Source organism: Triticum dicoccoides, chromosome 1A, assembly GCF_002162155.2.
Source record: "Triticum dicoccoides isolate Atlit2015 ecotype Zavitan chromosome 1A, WEW_v2.0, whole genome shotgun sequence".
NCBI classification, from domain to species: domain Eukaryota; kingdom Viridiplantae; phylum Streptophyta; class Magnoliopsida; order Poales; family Poaceae; genus Triticum; species Triticum dicoccoides.
In genome coordinates, this window is record NC_041380.1 from 547,385,856 (window position 1) to 547,404,314 (window position 18,459).

General features: G+C 40.6%; 1 protein-coding gene and 1 long non-coding RNA gene across 2 annotated transcripts; one reads left to right on the forward strand and one right to left on the reverse strand.

Annotated features, from left to right (window-relative positions):
• The first annotated feature begins 4,751 nt into the window (after positions 1 to 4,751).
• LOC119355009 lies at positions 4,752 to 11,106 on the forward strand. Its single transcript, XM_037621778.1, has 9 exons — positions 4,752 to 5,076; positions 5,431 to 5,578; positions 5,675 to 5,929; positions 6,048 to 6,131; positions 6,232 to 6,567; positions 6,659 to 6,733; positions 6,817 to 7,719; positions 9,443 to 9,549; positions 9,964 to 11,106. Exons 2-9 carry the CDS (start codon positions 5,509 to 5,511, stop codon positions 11,104 to 11,106), a joined length of 2,973 nt encoding a protein of 990 aa, XP_037477675.1. The 5' UTR covers positions 4,752 to 5,076; positions 5,431 to 5,508.
• A 345-nt stretch (positions 11,107 to 11,451) lies between these two features.
• LOC119324881 lies at positions 11,452 to 12,803 on the reverse strand. Its single transcript, XR_005157230.1, has 3 exons — positions 12,191 to 12,803; positions 12,001 to 12,086; positions 11,452 to 11,888 (listed from the first exon to the last, which is right to left on the reverse strand). It is a non-coding gene; the product is annotated as an uncharacterized LOC119324881 (long non-coding RNA).
• Between the last annotated feature and the right edge of the window lie 5,656 nt (positions 12,804 to 18,459).

An 18,459-nucleotide genomic window follows, 5' to 3' on the forward strand; every position in this document is an offset into this window, starting at 1 on the left:
TCCAAGAGAGGACGGTGAAGAAGTAACGATGATTTCAAGGGGAAAGCAAAGGGGAGAAACAATCGATTTGTCAGTGTATTGTGAAAATGGCATGCCATCACTTGTTTCAAGGAGAAGATGGCTGAGAAAGAACGACTAGTATCGAGGGGGAAGAAACATGAGAGAAAATATTCTTTGCTCATTATGTTTTTTTTTTCACCATGGCTACGCACGGGAATTAAGCTAGTAATGTTTACACTAAAGTTGTCATGATATGTTTCATCTATTTTTTTTCTTCTAGATTTAAAGCTACCACTGTATTTCATATATTTTTCATGGCGAATTTTATTAATGGACCATGGCAGTTTTTAGTAATTAACCATGACAAATTTAATTCATGCATCATGGCAATTTTTAGTAATTCATCATGAAAAATTTAGTTTATAGATCATGACAATTTTAGTTTATATATCATGGCAATTCCAGAATTTTGACCATGAAAAGAATTTTTTTTTGTTTGAACCATGGCAAATTTAAATAATTCACCATGGCAATTTTAGTTTCTGTTTCATGGCAAATTTGAGTCATTGACCATGCATTTTTAAATTAATTAACGATGATTTTTTAGTTATGAACCATGTCAAAATTATTTCATGGATCATGGAAAATAATCCACCATGGCAAGCTTAGTTTATTAATTCCCTTTTTTATATCATGCCAAAATTTACTTTAAACATAGAAGAAAAAGTAGTTGAAACATATCATGGCAACTTCAGTGTAAACCTCACGGTAATTTATGTGTAATAGAGATGTCAACTTTTAAACAAGAAAATCGTCAAAACATATCAATATGGGATCTAGTTTTGTAGATCTCGTGGTGACGGATTTAATAGTGCATGGCTTTTAGTCGGATTTTTAATTTAAGAGATTAAACATTTAAAAAACTAAAAACCTAAAAGACTCTCGCTGGCATCATCAGTTTCATCATTTGTGCATGCATGCGGTGACGTGGCGCGATCTATGATGATGGGGGTGTTTGGCCCAATTGCTTTGTGCCACACGTGTGATACTTACCGGGGTCCAAATATTATCCTTGATAACAAGTACTGAGTAAGTCCACTAACTTGAACAACAAAATACATATGGTGCCATGCTACAGACGGGGTTTTGTTCCAACTTTTCATGATATATAATAGTTTATTCAGGAGTATAAAAGTTGCTAGATTTATAAAGCGTTAGTGTCCACTTAATTGCTTCTCGCACATACGATGGTATAAAAATAGCTATCTCCCCTCCACTGCTACAAAATTATGTTAAAAATAGAATGTACCGACCTATTGGGTATATATTTTGGGAACAATATTCTCATTAACTCCCTTTGGAATTGTAGTTTGTGCTAATAACACATTTGTTAATTCCTTGTTAGTGCAAAGAAAATGTGAAGGGAAGAGACGTTACAACAAGCTCATGGTTCTATTCACTCTGTTGATTACCTGCTTTGCATCTCCTTCCTTAACAGACGATGCTACGGATACTCAATCTGCAAGAAGAAATCTTAGTAACAACAGATAGCTTTTTGGGATGGCCTGTGTATATTGTGCCTTTTTTCGTAGCTGAACAAATGCGGGTGCAGATGGCAGAGTTCTCATCCGCCTCCTCAAATGTGGGTGAGGTTTAGTTGTTTTTTAAGGTTTAAGTTGGTATATATTGACAGTTAGATCTAAATGAGCAGGCCTAATCCTGAGGTTCTAATAACTGCACGTTATTGTGTGTATGTTAAGCGACGTGTGTTTAATAAAGATAATGTTTGCTTTTTTAATAGTATATGTAATATAAAATCTATATCTATACTGATAATAAAGGGGCTATTGCTTCTAGCGGTACGTCACGGATATTGCCTCAAAAGTTGCAAAATATTACACACAAATGTCACCTATAAGTGATAACAAAAAGTTCTCCACATGGAAATCCCCTGCCTGGGCCAGCCCATGCAGTAGCGACCTCCTATACTCCACGCCAGGAGCAGACGCAGCGTGTCCATTTGGGTCGGTTCATGTCCAGGCGGCTTGTTTTTAAATTTTCTTTTTTTATTTCTTCTTTTTCATTTTCGTTTTTTTCACTTTAAATAATTTGGGACTTAAAAATCCGAAAATTAAACAAAAATGACGATTCTGAAATAAAATGTGTATGGACTCAAAAAATGTTCGCAATTTTACAAACAATTGTTTGCTTATTCAGTTTGGGAAATAAAAAAATGTTCATGGTTTTTTAAAAAGTTCGTGTATTAAAAATGTTAATGAAATTGGACAAAATTTCATCAACCCAAAACTGTTCATTAATTGAAAAATATCCTAAAAATTCCAAAAATACTCGTAACTTACAAAATAGTTTATTCAACCATAAATGCTTCATGATTCAAAAGTTGTTCCTTAAATTTTAAAAAATGTTCATGAATTTCAAAAACTGTTTCACCAATTTCTTAAAAAATGTTCGTCCATTCTAGAAATGTTCACCGTTTGAGTAAAAATGTTCACAATTTTTTAAAAATATGTTTGCAAATATTATAAAATGTTTATCAATTCAAAAAATGTTCTTAGTTTTAAAAAATGTTCAAAATTTTTAAAAATGTTCACGAGTCTAAAAAATGTTCATGATTTAACGAAATTGAGAGTGATAGTGCATCTCGGTGATGCAGCAAAATATGGTCATGGCCATTGGAGATTATTTTTTATTTCTCTTGCAATGCACGGGCCCTTTCACTACTATAATATAATAATAATAAATATAAATATAAGTAGAGACTAAGAGCATCTATAAGCCGCAGACAGCAAATCCAGGCCCTCAAACGCCTCGAACGCGTCCATGGGCAATGACCGGTCACACCTTAAATTTGCTCATCTGCATCCGGATATCTTATTCTTGAAACCTTAAATCCAAACAAAGCACGCAAACGAGGAAATCCACATACCACGTAGATCATATAACCTATATTACCCTAATCCTCGTCGGAGATGTTCACTATCTCCATGCCCGGCTCCGGGTACATGGACGACAGCCGCAACTCCGGCTCATGTGGCTCCTCCGGCTATGCCACGTCGGCCTCCGCCTCCGCGTCAAGTTCGACGAAAAGCACGTTGGTCGCCACCCTTTCCTATCAGATGAATTGTCGGTTGGCCTCGACGTAAGCCTCATCCTGAATGGACTCCATTCCATCCAGGATGGCCCGCTGCTCCGCCATCTCCGCCGTTTAGGCGACCGCGAACTCCGTCTCCACGTCCTCCATGCCGAAGCCTGCAGTCGGCGCCAGCTCCTCCTCCGGCTACCCCGCCTTGTCCTCCTCCAGATCCACCACCTCTATCGGAACTGGTTGCTGCTCCTCCTTTTCCGACTTCGATCAGTCCGGAGGCCGTCCGGCTACGATGCGGGCGGCATGCCTCGTCTAGATCTCCTTTTTGATCTAGAAGCGGCGCTCTAGCGTTAGCATAGCGTAGATGGTCTTGTTCCGTGGGGCTATATCGGACGGCGAGTGAAGAGGGAGGTGGAGACAGAGAGAAATGTGATCGGGCCGACGACACGTAGAGGGAGAAAGAGGTTGCGGATAGGGTTGGGGACGTCGGCCGGCTTAAATAGCCGGACTTTGGCCTCGGGCGGCGAGCCAGAACAGCGCCACACGACGTTCACACCCCCACCCGAGGAGACACTCGTAAGACCATTGGGTTTCCGGATGATTCCGTGTGGGGCCTGGTTGTCAGTACGATATGGCAGACGCGTTCGGTCGTGCCTAGGCCTCTCATATCCGCCCCATATCTGGACTGGATATGAGGGGTGCCGGTTAGGCCGGATGTTTGAGGCCCGTTTGAGGCGCCCATCTGTCGGGCTTTTTTTTACCAGTCACTGACAGAGTCGTCTGTCCGAGCAGTTGAGGCGGGTTTGGGATGTCCGGCTGTAGATGCTCTAAAGTAGGATCCTTTGTGTATACTTCCTGAAAGTAAGAGGTTGCCATCCGAGAAGTATATGGATGAACCCGGGTACATATGAACCCACTTTGAAAAACACATTTTGCAATGTTAAAAAATTCTGAAAAAGGGTGCGCGCACACATCTCCATATTCTATGCATGTGCAGAAAGTTTCACGGAAAAACAACTTTTTTTGTAGCCTGTGCAAAAAAAGACAAAATTTTGTGCCGTGAGACGCTATTTACAAGCAGTAAAATTTGTCTTTTTACTGAGACAAAACAAAAATACCATTTTACACAAAACTTTGTACCGTGGATATACCTTTGCCAACATGTATGCATAACTTTTTTTTAGAATTTTTGAACATTACAAAACAAGTAAAAAGTATATTTTTGAAAAGCGGGTGCAGATGCCCCAGTGTGCAGATCGTCCACACTCGTTGCCATCCTCTCCATATTCGATGGAACCTGCCATCCTCTCCATATTCGATGGAACCGAGCACCATGAACCATCTTTACGAAGTCGTCGTATATAGTTTTGAGTTTTGACAAGTTCTCCATACCGCGCGGCGATGTAAATTTTTTGTGTTTCTTTCTCCTTCTTTTATCTCTACTACTATAGTACACAATTTTTTGAATTTTGAATCTACCTTCTTCTTGCATGTTTTGCCCACCAACTTACATAATGGGTTCATCTGTAGCCGTCCACTTTATCAGATCGAACGGCCCACATTACCCGGATTCGCCACCCACCTAATCCCGCCAAAGCCTGAACTCAGTCGCCTCTTCTGGAAGACTCCACAACCCACGCTCGCCTCCAGCAAATCTATTCCCGCCAAGGCTCCAGCAATTCGATTCCCCGCCAAGGCGCAGCCTCGCTCACTTCACCACCACATCCATATGCTCTGTGTGAAATTTCTCTAGCGTGTACATCTCACACCACGATCTCCGCCAGTTCATAACCGCCGGCCACGCCCCCAGCTCCTTCCAATCACCTCAGCGTACAGATTGCAGCTTCACCATCGTCTCCTTGCAAGCTCTGACTTGGTTCGATTTTTCTTGCCGCCTGGTGAGTCCAGGTTCATGAGAGCTGGACATCCTCCTACAACCAGCTGACCATAGTGCCACCGACGGACCACAAGTGAGCTATTCCTTCTCTAGGTGTCCCATCCTAATCTGTTCCTTTGGAATTCTGTGATGATTCTTTTGCGTGCGAATGTTGCGCAAGTTATCCTTCTTGCTATCGATTATATGAAATGCATATTCACTGGTCTGATTGTGGCTGTTGATTTTTTCTGCTTTTCTTGCACGCAAGGTGTTTGTGCTTTTGTCCAAGAAGCTATCTGTTGGTAGACTATAAAAGGCAGTGCTATCTGAACATAAAGCATATGTTCATTCTGTTCATGTCTCATAGCTGTTTGCAAATTTGAGTATGCTTTAATTATTTTTCTCGGATTTGGCAACCTAAAAATGGTCTAATGCTTATATACTGTAGGTTGTGGCTGAAAACACCTGGCTTCTAACAATCAAGAATCGAAGTCATAACCGCTAGCTGTCCAGTAAAACCCAAGAGATGGAAGGCCGAATTCCTTTCAGAGATATTACAAATGTTCACTCGATGACTTCACCAAAAGGGAACCAACGTACGTTTTTTGTAATATGTCGATATCTTCTACTTATTATCCATATTGATCGCTTGCCTTGATATACTGTGTGTTTTTTGTTTGGTGGGGAAATAGTAGCTGCGGTTGCAGAGCAGAATGATCCTTTAGCAGAAACCAATAAGGCTATCCAAATGAATTCTTCCCAGCGTAAGCGTTACCGCGACCGGGATAGGTATTTGCAAATGACTCCATATCAGAGGGAAGCCTATCTGCAAAGGAATCGTGAGTATAAAAGAATGCGGCGTGAGTGCAGTGCAATTTGTAACAACACACAACCAGCACCACAACAGAAAATTTTGAGATCTAATAATAAGAACCAATCCATGACAGGTGACTGTTCTAATCAATAAAATATGCATTACAAACTTTATCAATGGCCGTTGAATGTTCGTTTATCTTTTTTATTGTGCTATGTATAATTATTGGGTAAATTGAACCTACATTACAGGAGAGGAAGTCGTGGGCAGTTCAAACTATGAGAGGCACGATTCAGTATTTACTCAACTAGGGTCTTCATCAAAAGGCAAACAAGGTTGTGATATATAATTAATTAACAAATATCTACTATACAAATTTATTTATTATATTTCATTACACTGCCGTTGACTATTTTTCCTTGAAAACTGTGGCAGATAGTGGTGGTTCTGAGACAAGCCGTCCAAAAGCTGGAACTCGGTTCACTATCAGTCCATCTGGCATATATTTATCCTTGATATCCTCGCGAGAACAAGCTACAAAGTATGAATTGAAAAATGTGGGTCAGCGTAAGCGACAGCATTGCACCAATGTGTACTCACAACTATCACATGATCAAGAAGAAACACATGTACAAGAGATTTGTGGCCCTAATAAAAGAAAGAGGTCAGAAAAAGGAAGTTGTAGTACTGCACGGGATCCTGGTAGAAATACCAACAACTTGCATGAAGACATCATTTATGTGCCCCAGGATTATTTTCCTGTCATTCATGGTAATTTTAGTCATAAAAACAATGATTTAATCTATATGTAGCACATAACAATTATTTCATCTATTTACATCTAGATATAATTTGTCAACAGATTATCTGGCAAATACCGAAGACAACATTGAGTGCGATGAGGTGGATGATGAAAGTCTTATGTATAATGGGCCAGGTAAGTATTGACTGGTACTTTGCTCAATCATTCATAGTTATTTGTAATACTTTAATAAAATATTACTTTTAAAAAAAATACAGGTCTTGACTTTGAATCATATCAAGAACCAAAGCTTGTTACAAGATGTATACAAGCAGATCCATATGATCGTATATATCATAATGTGCCCAGTGGTCATCATTTTCTAGAGCGAGTGCCCAACTGTAGACATTGTAATGCGAAAAGGTTCCCATATGAGACACCAACTTTTTGTTGCATGAATGGAAAGGTGAAGATAGTAACCCCAGTGGTTCCTGAAGAATTGCGTCAGTTGTACACGAGTCAGGATCCAAATGCAAAATACTTCCAAGATCATATACGGTACTTCAATTCTCATTTCTCTTTTACCTCTCTTGGTGTCATCTTGGACCAAAGGTTCTGCAATAGGAGGTCTGGAGTTTACACCTTTCGTGCACAGGGCCAAATTTATCACCGTATTGACCAGTTGGTTCCAAAAGAAGATGGCCCCAAGCATTTACAGTTATACTTCTATGACACGGATGCAGATTTGCAACAAAGATTTCTTCACTCGCCTAACTTAAACCAAATTCTCATCCGGAAGTTGGTAAATATACTTTCAAGTAACCCTTATGTACAAATATTTAGAAACCTTGGTTCTATTCCAAACCTTGATGAATATATGATTGAGCTCAACACAGATATTGCCTTAGATCAGAGAGTATATAATGCTCCAACAACATCACAAGTAGCAGCAATCTGGGTTGAGGGAAATAATCCTCGAGGTCATTTTGACAGGAGTATCATGGTGTATGGTAAATCGGACAAACCACAGTACATAAAAGCATACCATGGTTGCTATGACCCATTGTCATATCCGCTTTTTTTCCCGAAAGGGGAAGTTGGATGGAACTTGAATTTACCAAAAGTTGGTCCCCATGCTAGGAGGAAGAGAGATGATCAAGCAAATGCTCTCAACGAAGAAGGCAAGTTTTTTGTCAAGTATACTTTTTTATTACGTTGTTTCAGATTCATTTATCTAACCATAAATTGCCTTGCACGCAGGGATGGAAAAGAGCCCTGGTTCTTGTGTGTCACCAAGAGAATATTATTGTTATAAGTTACAAATTCGAGATGGTGATTTCAACGTCTTACTATTCGGAAGGCGATTAACTCAACAGTATATTGTTGATATGTACATCAAGATTGAGTCAATAAGGCTGGCTTTCTATTTACAACCGTCAACTCAAGTTCTCATACGTGCAGATTTATATCAAGGATTGGTTGATAGCGTTGTAGCTGGTGAGACACGTGCATGCATGACAGGAAAGCGTATTGTGCTCCCCCCAAAATTTATTGGAGGACCAAGAGACATGCGTCGAAGGTATCTAGATGCAATGGCATTGGTCCAGCGATTTGGGAAGCCAGACTTATTCATTACAATGACATGCAACCCGCAGTGGGAAGAGATAACTAGAGAGTTGGAACCAGGCCAATCACCACAAGATCGTCCAGATTTGGTAGCACGAGTCTTCAAGGCAAAGTTGGAGGATCTTAAAGATCTTTTATTCAAGAGAAAATTATTTGGTGAAGTCGCTGCACATGTTCATGTAATAGAATTTCAGAAGAGAGGCCTACCGCATGCACACTTCTTAATTATTCTGAAGTCAAATTGCAAGATTACTAATCCAGATCAATACGATGAGATAATATCAGCAGAGATCCCAGATAAAGACAAATACCCTGTACTGCATGCTTTAGTTATTAAGCACATGATGCACGGACCATGTGGAGTTCTCAACAGTAAGAATGCTTGCATGGAAAATGGAAATTGTAGATACCATTATCCGCGGACATTCTCAGATACAACATTACAAGGAAAGGACTCATATCCAATTTATAGACGGAGGGATGATAGTCGTCGAGTGCGCATTAGGGGTGCGGTCTTGGATAATAGATGGGTTGTTCCTTACAACCCATATCTACTTATGCGATACAATTGCCATATCAATATAGAAGTTTGCTCTAGCATTAAGGCTGTTAAATATTTATTTAAGTACATATACAAAGGTCATGATCGCGCCTCCTTTGTCATTGAGTCCAGAGGAGATAATGTTGTTATAGATGAGATTCGTGAATATAGGGATGCAAGGTTTATATCATCTCCAGAGGCAATATGGAGGATTTATTCTTTCAATCTAAGTGAGATGTCACCTCCAGTTTTGCAGTTGCAGGTCCATTTGCCAAATATGCATCTTGTGCATTATGAAGACTCCGATAATTTGGATAATGTTTTACGCAGAGAATCATCTTCAAAAACAATGCTTAGTGAATATTTTAGAATGAATTCTGTTGACATTTACGCGAGAAATTTCTTGTATAAGGAGTTTCCAGAATATTTTGTGTGGGACAGCAGTTGCAAAAGTTGGAGACGTCGCAAACAGAAACGAATTCAGATTGGGAGACTTGTGTCCGCGCACCCTGCTGAAGGAGAGCGTTATTACTTGAGGATCCTACTAAACCACGTGAGGGGAGCCAAATCATTTGAGGATCTACGAACTGTTGAAGGTACTATTTTCTCGACTTTTAGAGAGGCTGCACAGAGAAGGGGTCTCATTGAAGATGATCGTAGTATTTCAGATTGTCTCAGCGAGGCTGCGACATTTCAAATGCCCTCTGCACTTAGAAGACTTTTTGCAACAATTTTAGTTTTCTGTGAGGTAACAAATGTCCGTGAACTGTGGGACAAGCATTTAGAAGCCATGTGTGATGATTTTCGAAGAGAAAATGTAAATGCTGAAGTAGCTGAGCGAATGGTGCTTAAAGATCTTAGAAATTTGTTATATTCAATGGGGAAGGACATAAATAACTTTGGCTTGCCATGCTTACTAGATAACAATGATTTAGAGAGCTTAAGTTGGAGAGAAGTGTGTGATGAGATGTCTATTGAGGTTGAGCAGGAACACTTAGATTTGTATGACAAACTAAATAGTGAGCAGCGACTTGCTTTTGATGAGATAATGACTCATGTCTTGCACCAGAAGAGTATGGTTTTTTTCATAGATGGTCCGGGAGGTACAGGGAAAACATACCTTTATAAGGCTTTGCTCGCAAAGGTGCGGTCAATGGGACTAATAGCTATCGCAACAGCAACCTCTGGAATTGCTGCATCTATCATGTCTGGCGGTAGAACAGCTCATTCCAGATTCAAAATTCCAATTAATATTCAGGATGACAGCATGTGCAACTTCAGTAAACAAAGTGGAACTGCAGAATTACTTCGGAGGTCGTCTTTAATAATTTGGGACGAAGTTGCTATGACAAAGCGTCAAGCTGTGGAGGCACTTGATAGATCTCTGCAAGATATCACCGGTTGTGGATCACCATTTGGAGGGAAAGTAGTAGTGTTCGGAGGTGATTTTAGACAGGTTCTTCCGGTGGTGAGGCATGGCACTAGAGCACAAATTACAGATGCTACACTAAAAAAGTCTTATCTTTGGCCAGACATAAGACATATCAAACTATGGCGCAATATGAGGGCATTGTTTGATCCATGGTTCTCTGATTTTCTCCTTAGAATTGGTAATGGTACAGAGGAATCAATTGGTCAAGATTATGTGCGCCTGCCTGAAGAAATTGTTATAGGTTACACAGATGTAAAGGCCTCTGTTGGTAAGTTAATTGATGAAATCTTCCCTTTAATGGACAAAAATGGAAACTCGCCATCTTATATTAGTGCACTTGCCATTCTTTCCACAAAGAATGAATATGTGGATGAGTTAAATGAAATGCTTATTGATCGATTTCCTGGAGAAGAAAAGGTCTATTACAGTTTTGACTCGGTGGTTGATGATCCACATAATCACTATCAACCTGAGTTCCTAAATTCACTCACACCTAATGGCCTACCTCCGCATATTCTCAGATTGAAGATCAACTGCCCTGTTATTTTGATTCGCAATCTTGATCCTTCTAATGGTTTATGCAACGGTACAAGGCTTATTATTAAGGCATTTCAAGATAATGCTATTGATGCAGAAATTATTGGCGGACAATATGCTGGGAAGCGAGTGTTCCTTCCACGAATTCCTCTCTATCCTTCAGAGGATGATGCTCTCCCCTTCAAGTTTAAAAGAAAACAATTTCCAATTCGGCTTAGTTTTGCCATGACAATCAACAAAGCCCAGGGTCAAACCATCCCAAATGTTGGCATATATCTTCCTGAGCCGGTGTTTTCTCATGGCCAACTCTATGTTGCTTTGTCTAGAGGGACATCAAGACAAACAACTAGAATACTTGCAAGGCCAAATAAGGATATTGACCCATCAGGGAAAAGCACAAAAAATATTGTCTACAGGGATGTTTTGGTATAATCCATGAACATGCTCTGTACTGCAGTGATGTTTCTAATATGGTTGTATTCATGTAAATAGTACCCAGGAAAGATAATGTTAGATAGGGTTTCAGTCATTATCTTGTCCGTGTGAAAATTGTAGACCAAAAGATATGTTTACAGGGGTAATATTCTAGCATGTACAGTACTTAAATCTACAGATTTACCGTTCTTCTCTCAGTTATAGCATATAACAGAAATCGAGAAACATAAGTTAGCACATATCATTTTTTGTGATAGCCATTGGGCTTCACAAGTATATGCAATAAACGCACATTTTTCAGTTTTAACATACGACAGAAACATTAAGTCAACAGAGCATAGGTCAGTTTCCTTTATTTTCTGAATACTCATACGGAATCAGAGTTACAGAGTCATTACAAGCCAACTCAACAATGGATGGACATGCCCCATCCATAGTAGATTACTAATACTAATCTGATGCACCTGGGCAGCAAGACCATGAGTCGGCGCACTGCGCCCTCTACCAATTTGCAGGAACTTACACAGGAGATAAACCAAGAAGGAAATTTACGAACATCAGTGTAGATGTTGTGGCTTCTACATGCTGGGGCTACATCACAATGAGCAGAATCAGATCCGAACTCATCAGGGGAAGTGCAATGATCAAGCGTCAAGTGCACATCAAACTTCAGAGTGCTCTCACTTCATAGTTCTGAAACAATTCTCAAGTTCCTGCCTCCTGGTTAGCAGCAAAGGGGATCTTGCCATGGTGATATCTTGACATAACACCTGCAGAAGCTGCAAATATAACACATGAAAATTCAAAATAATGACAACGAACCTATAAATTATTCTTAATAAGTGGCAACATCTAATAATTTAGTTACATTGTACGAACATGGAAACTTACAGTTTAACTCCATTATATTTCTTTTGTAAGCAAGGAATGGGTGCAGAAATGTTTCAATCACCCGACTTGTTCTTTATTTTTGTAACCTACAAATCAACAAATTTAAATATATTATTCACACTGATCAATCTTATCTCCATTCTTTAATTGAAAAAAAAAATCAGAAATTCAGAGAAGTTGAAGTACTCACGGTGCTGCTGCCTACTGAGTACCGTATGCTGATGCACTGATGCTACGGTCGGTGCTAATCGCCGGCGCAATAGCGGAGGAGCCGTGGAGGCGTGAAGTGTTCCACCTGCCGGCGTGTGCTCTTTTGAGGCCGTGGCTGCCGGATTCAGGCGCCGCCATGGCTGCTGATGACGATTGGGCTGGGCGAGGCGACCAGCCGAGGCCGATTGCCGGATGTCCGGGTCGTGCGCTGCCCCTTCGCCCTCTCGCGGTCCTCTGGTCGGCGTTCGTCGGGTCGCGGGGCCAGAGACGTGGGGAGGGGCGGCGGCGCGGTGCTGCTCCGGTTGAGAGTTAATTTTTTTCAGAAGAATCTTTTCTTTTTCTAAGAGCCGCTCGACATAGAGGCAGGGAACTCACTATTTTTTTGAGCTTTTTTTTTTGGTGCTAAGGCAGGGAACTCACCTCTGTTGGCGTTTCTGAGTGGGCCTCCACACAAACTGACCCAGTGGCAAGCTTCCAGGCCCGTATAGCTGTGTGTTACTCTGCTGGCCCAAAACCACATTTTAGCATAAGGCAGGACGCAAAAGGTCGAAGGGTCTTCCCTAAAAAAAAGATCGAGCTGAACGGCCATTCTCACAAATATTACGGCGGTACATACCTTTTTTTTTGTGAAGTCCTAAATATTGGATTATTTTTTGCGGAGACCCTAAAATTTCTTTTTTGAGCACTGGAGACCCTAATTTTTTTTTTGCGTGTGCTGGAGACCCTAAATATTGATATGCATGGTAGAATGCATTATATTCCATCTATGTCCAAGTTATGTATAATGCATGTAGATGATTATTTTCTGAAAAAATTTGGTCCCATAATTTGACTTGCTGTTTTGAGAATACTAACTGTAAGTTTGTAAGTGTTAAACAAAATTACTCTTGACATGATTTGGAAATATAAGAATCAAATTTGTTCATCAACATTATAACACGGCAAGAGGTTGCGAAGCTTAAACTCCATATAAAAAGTGCTTCATTTTTATTTAAAGTTCTCTTGTTTGTATGAAAATTTTAGTTAACAACGCACACGTGCAAAGCACGTGCCTTCGACTAGTCCAAGTAATATGAGATCGTTGCAACCATAACATCTCCTTGTATACAACAATTAATCAAGCTCATGCATTTTTAGTTCGACTACCTTCCGGTCCCCTGCCCCAACTTGAAGGGCTTCTGATTCTGTCCTCGGTTTCCCAATACTATGGGCAACGTGCCCAAACTTATGCTTACTCCAAATTTTCTGCTCCTTCATAAAGCACACTTGTGACCGAGCCCAGATGGTCGGCCGGCCTCTTCCTAGACCATACCGAAGCAATAACGTTTGGTAGTCTCGGTTCATGTTCCCACATAATCTCGTATCCAGAAGAACTCTGCCATCTTCTTTTCTCTTCATCTATCAAGTGAATCAGCAGAGAACAATGATCTGAACAAGTAGTCAGATGCACTACCCGCGAAGGCGAACTCAAGCGTTCCTATGACCCTCCTAGTCATTATCGTATGTGTAAGGAAGTCCAGAGAAGCCTAAGTCACCCAGTTCACACATTGTCAACGCGTCCCTGAATACCGCCATTTGATTCTTAGCATGCAATGAGCTAGAAAAATGCTCATGCTGCCATAGGGTCTCGATGAAGTCTCCACAGACAAACCACGGGTCATCCGCCACCCACATAGATGGTGAAGATGCCTCGCCACTGAATATTTGTCGCTGCATCAAACACCAAAGTATCAATGTATCTATAGCCAGAATTGATTGAGCACGGTAAGTTGCAAAGATCCATCCCTGAACAACGCGAGTCCTCCACTTATCCCATCACTATTCACTCCAATGAAATCCTTTCAAACCCAGTCTCTCCACCTTAACTTCTCAACTTTTTTGAAGCTTGCCTCGTCTCACTAAGAAAAACAAGCTTGGGGACATTCGCATTAGTGAGGGCCACAACCTCACAAACTGTACGGTGATTTCCTCCGTGATCTTGTGGAGTATATGTGGACCCATGGTGAAAACCAAAGAGCTAATGTTTGAGTTGTGCATTTAAAAAAATTATATGTAAGAACTATATATTTTCAGTATCAACATTTATTTTTTAGGTGCGACATTGACGTGTATGATGGACGTGCATGAATGTGAGAATTGGGATTTGAGGTATGTGGTTGTTGGGCACGAGATACGAGAGACGGTCCTAATGCGTCCGCGGGTGCGCCCTCGAACGTATAGAGGGCGGATTTGCCAAGTCCGGTTGTAGATGCTCTAACTATTTAGATATAGAAGAGTTGTGTCATTGCGCAATCACAAAGGCGTGGGCTTAAGTGAAACGATGTACTACAATGATGGTGGGCTAGTCATAGTGGGAGTAACATAAGTAGTAACATAGATGCCACATAAGCAAAAATGATGAGGTAGTAAGTAGTTAATGAGGAGAGAGGCAAATAGAGTAACATAAGGGCATCTCCAACAGGTTGTATGTTAGTCTTATTGATAAAATGTCCATGTCATCAACCAATAAGATATCATACAACTACTACAATAGATTGTATCTAAGTTATCCAATAGATGATGAGAAAATAAATGTGATTGCTATTTATTTCATCTTAGAGCTTGTGCAAAGGTTGTTGGTTAATCTACATACGACTTTGCTCTCTTTTCACATTTATTACATGCCACGTCATCACTATGTCCTAAATGACAAATTTAACAACACATATCTTATAACTGTTGGAGATGCCCTAATATGTTACCACCACATAGCGCTTTCCGATGCAAAATGAGTCTACAAAATAATAAATAAACACATCTATGTTACCACACATATGACACTACCCACTATAAATGTAGTAATATAGACTAGTAACATATGTATGTTACTAATCTATGTGTTACTCTCCACTATAACCAGCCTAAGAGTAATTTGGTGTGAGAGACTAATAGTCAGGATGGTCATAGTCGGAGTAACTTAGCAAGTAACATAGCGCATTTCAAGACAGTTTTGCTTATGTGGCATAGAGTTAATGAGGAGAGGGTGTTTAGAGTAACATAATATGTTACTGTAACATAACTAACCCAAAGCAAAATGAGTCTATAATGTAATAAATGCTATCATCTATGATACTACTTGTATGTTACTTCCTTCATTTTTGTTTATTCCGTGTATTAGATTTAGTCAAAGTCAAGCTTTATAAACTTTGACAAAATTTATAAACAAAATTATTAACACATACAATAACAAATCAATACCATCAGGTTTATTATTGAATGTACTTTCACATCATATAGATTTGTTATAGTAAATATTTATATTTTTTTTCTATAAACTTGATCAAATTTTACGAAGTTTGACTTCAGTCAACTCTAATATGCGGAGTAAATAAAATTAAAGGGAGTACTTTACATTGTGAAGGTAGTAATAAAGGCTATGCTAAAACTAGTCTTATAAGGTTGGTCACAGTGGGAGTAACATCACTAGTAACCTCACACTTTTCAAGATAATTTTGCTTATGTGACACATTTAATGATGAGAGAGGTGATGGTGGTAACTTAGCTAGTTACTGTAACATCACACATACCAAGATAAGGCTGGTCATAGTGAGAGTAAGAGGGTGCTTGGATACATTTTAGTCCCATGACTAAAAGTAGTGGGACTAAAACTTGCTAGCCTCACCCATGCTTGGATCCAAATACTAAAAAAACTAAAATCAAGTTATTGAGCATTTATTATCCTCCAAACCCTCCAATCCAGAACTCGCATGTGTTAAAGGAGAGGCATTAAATGATGAGAGAGAGGGCTAATACATATTTTAGTAGGTTTCCTATGACTAAAACATTTTAGCCTTAAGACTAGTCCTAGCCTCTCTTTAGTCAGGGGTGCTTGGAACTTTAACCTCTAAAAGAGACTATTTTTAGTCAGACTAAAAATAGTCCCTTGGATCCAAGCACGCTCTAACTTAATGAGTAACATAGTGCACTTCAAGAAATTTTTGCTTATGTGGCAAGTAGTTAATGAGAAGCAGTAACGTAACATAGCGCTTCCCAATATAAGATGAGTCTACAAGCTAATAAATGAAGCCATCTATGACACTACTATTATGTTATTTTGCACTATGAAGGTAGTAATTTAGACTAGTGTCATATGCATGACACTAGTATAAGTTACTCCCCACTATGACACTAGTATAAGTTACTCCCCACTATGACCAGCCTAATATGAGTCTATAGGCTAATAAATGAAGCATAACATGACAACACACATATGTTACTATCCACTATGAAGATAGTGACATAGCCTAGTAAAATGTGATGTTACTAGTCTAAGTTACTCTTCGTTGTTACTAGTCTAAATTACTCCCCACTATGAAGATAGTGAAATAGCCTAGTAAAATGTGATGTTACTAGTCTAAGTTACTCTCCGTTGTTACTAGTCTAAATTACTCCCCACTATGACTAGCCTTATAATGTATGCCACATTGGCCCACTATAAAAGATCAAGGATGAATCTGAAATCCAGCGCACAGAGGCATTTATCACATAGACCGATCGTGAAAAGCAGTACTAACCGAACCTGCAACCTGTCCCCAGGACATAATTTTCCACCAACTTTTTTGCATCGTGCATTGATGAATTATTAATGAAATGCATTGAAGATGAAATGCATTGAAGGACTAGTGAATCTGAACGAGGCCCGCCGAGTCAATAGCCCGCGTGGTCATCATCAAGTTGGAGCATTTCATTAGTAAAGGCGATCAGAAAGTCGCACCCACTCGTTTGACAGTGTCTCCAAATCAGACGCGAGCTGCACATGCGCTAACCTTGGTCTCTGTTACCAGCTAATCTCTCGTGTCAGTAGAAAATGATCCCCGGCCCCGGCTGGCTGGTGGGAAGCGCGTGCAAGTTGCAACCCTAAACCTCGAACCGTGCGAGGCGATCGCGCTGATCCGCAGCCAGCAGCGACTGTGCGAGCGCAGTCGCTGGAAGGAAGCAAGCCGCACGGTTCCACTGGAACCTGTCGACCGACCGGTCCGTTGGTGAAGGCACATGTGGTGGGCCGTGGCGGGGGACAAAATTTCTGTTCTGGCTTTTTATAGCTAGCAAAATCACGGAATTTTCAACAAAAAAAAAACTAACAAAATCACGAAACCCTGACGTCTGCCCCTGGCCTGCACGACCCGCTCTCCCGTTGACCGACTGACGTGGCAAATGGTCGAAATGTCACGGTCCTTGGTGTCTCGCCCTGCTAAGTAAATCACATGGGCGTGGGCCCAGCCAGGGCCGTCTCCAGAAATTTGAGGCCCCCGTGCGAAATGCAAATTGTGGTCCTAAAATTTCTAGAATACTCGCTTTTTAAGAAAAGAAATTTGAATAAATTCAAACACTGTATAAATTATAGGCTAGTCCAGATAATAAAATAAATAAATGACCTGAATGTTAAACAATCAAGTATCTTGGAAATCTTGGTGTGTGTCAATTTGATTAACTAACCTACTTCATATATCCCCTAAAAAAAGTTGATTGATGAATTGATGCATATGCGCACAATATACTGACTAATATAATTATTCAGCAGCACACAACATAGTCTAAATTTAATGGATTCAATTTGAGCGTACCTGTTAGACATATCGGTGATGCCCTCACCTTTGGTCTTGGCCACCCGCTGCTTCAACTTGTGTGTTTTGATTTGCTTCGACTTTCCGAGCGACCGGCGGCTAGCGGAATCATGGAATTAGTTCTTGATACAAGAAGGGCTATGAACTGAGCTGTGTCTTCGGGCAGGAAATGAAGCAATCACTAAAGCAAAAAACAAAGGAAACGAAGCAATCAAAAACGAGACAACAGCACTAGCCTAGGTCTCCCTGCGGCGGCGGCGCAGATCTGTCAGTTCGTCTCGGGAAACATCATAGATTGATCGATGGATCGGCAAGCTGTGTAGATCGGGACTAGGGCTCGGTTCAGGACATATTGAAGCAGGCCCAGTTCAAGGGAGCCCGCGACTAGCTGCGAAAAAAGGGGCCAAAACAAATAATATACAGACATTGGCCCAAAACAGGGGGCCCCTTGAATTTGGGGGCCCTGTGCGGTCGCACAGTCCGCACATGCCCTTGGACGGGCCTGGGCCCAGCCCACCCATTCTCCTCTTTTCCCTGGCGGCGGCCGGGCAAGAACTGAGAGGGCTCTCTCTCCCTCACCCGTCTTCCCCCTTGCACCAAATCTTCCCTTGATCTACTCCATTCTTCCCTCAAATTTATGGATCTG

Excerpts from the sequence above, each read along its gene's own strand:
- LOC119355009 (XM_037621778.1), top strand. The coding sequence starts at position 5,509 with ATGGAAGGCCGAATTCCTTTCAGAGATATTACAAATGTTCACTCGATG. Across the intron at positions 6,132-6,231 it reads TTCATCAAAAGGCAAACAAG|ATAGTGGTGGTTCTGAGACA; the intron begins GTTGTGATATAT and ends AAACTGTGGCAG. Across the intron at positions 9,550-9,963 it reads CTGAAGTAGCTGAGCGAATG|GATGACAGCATGTGCAACTT; the intron begins GTGCTTAAAGAT and ends ATTAATATTCAG.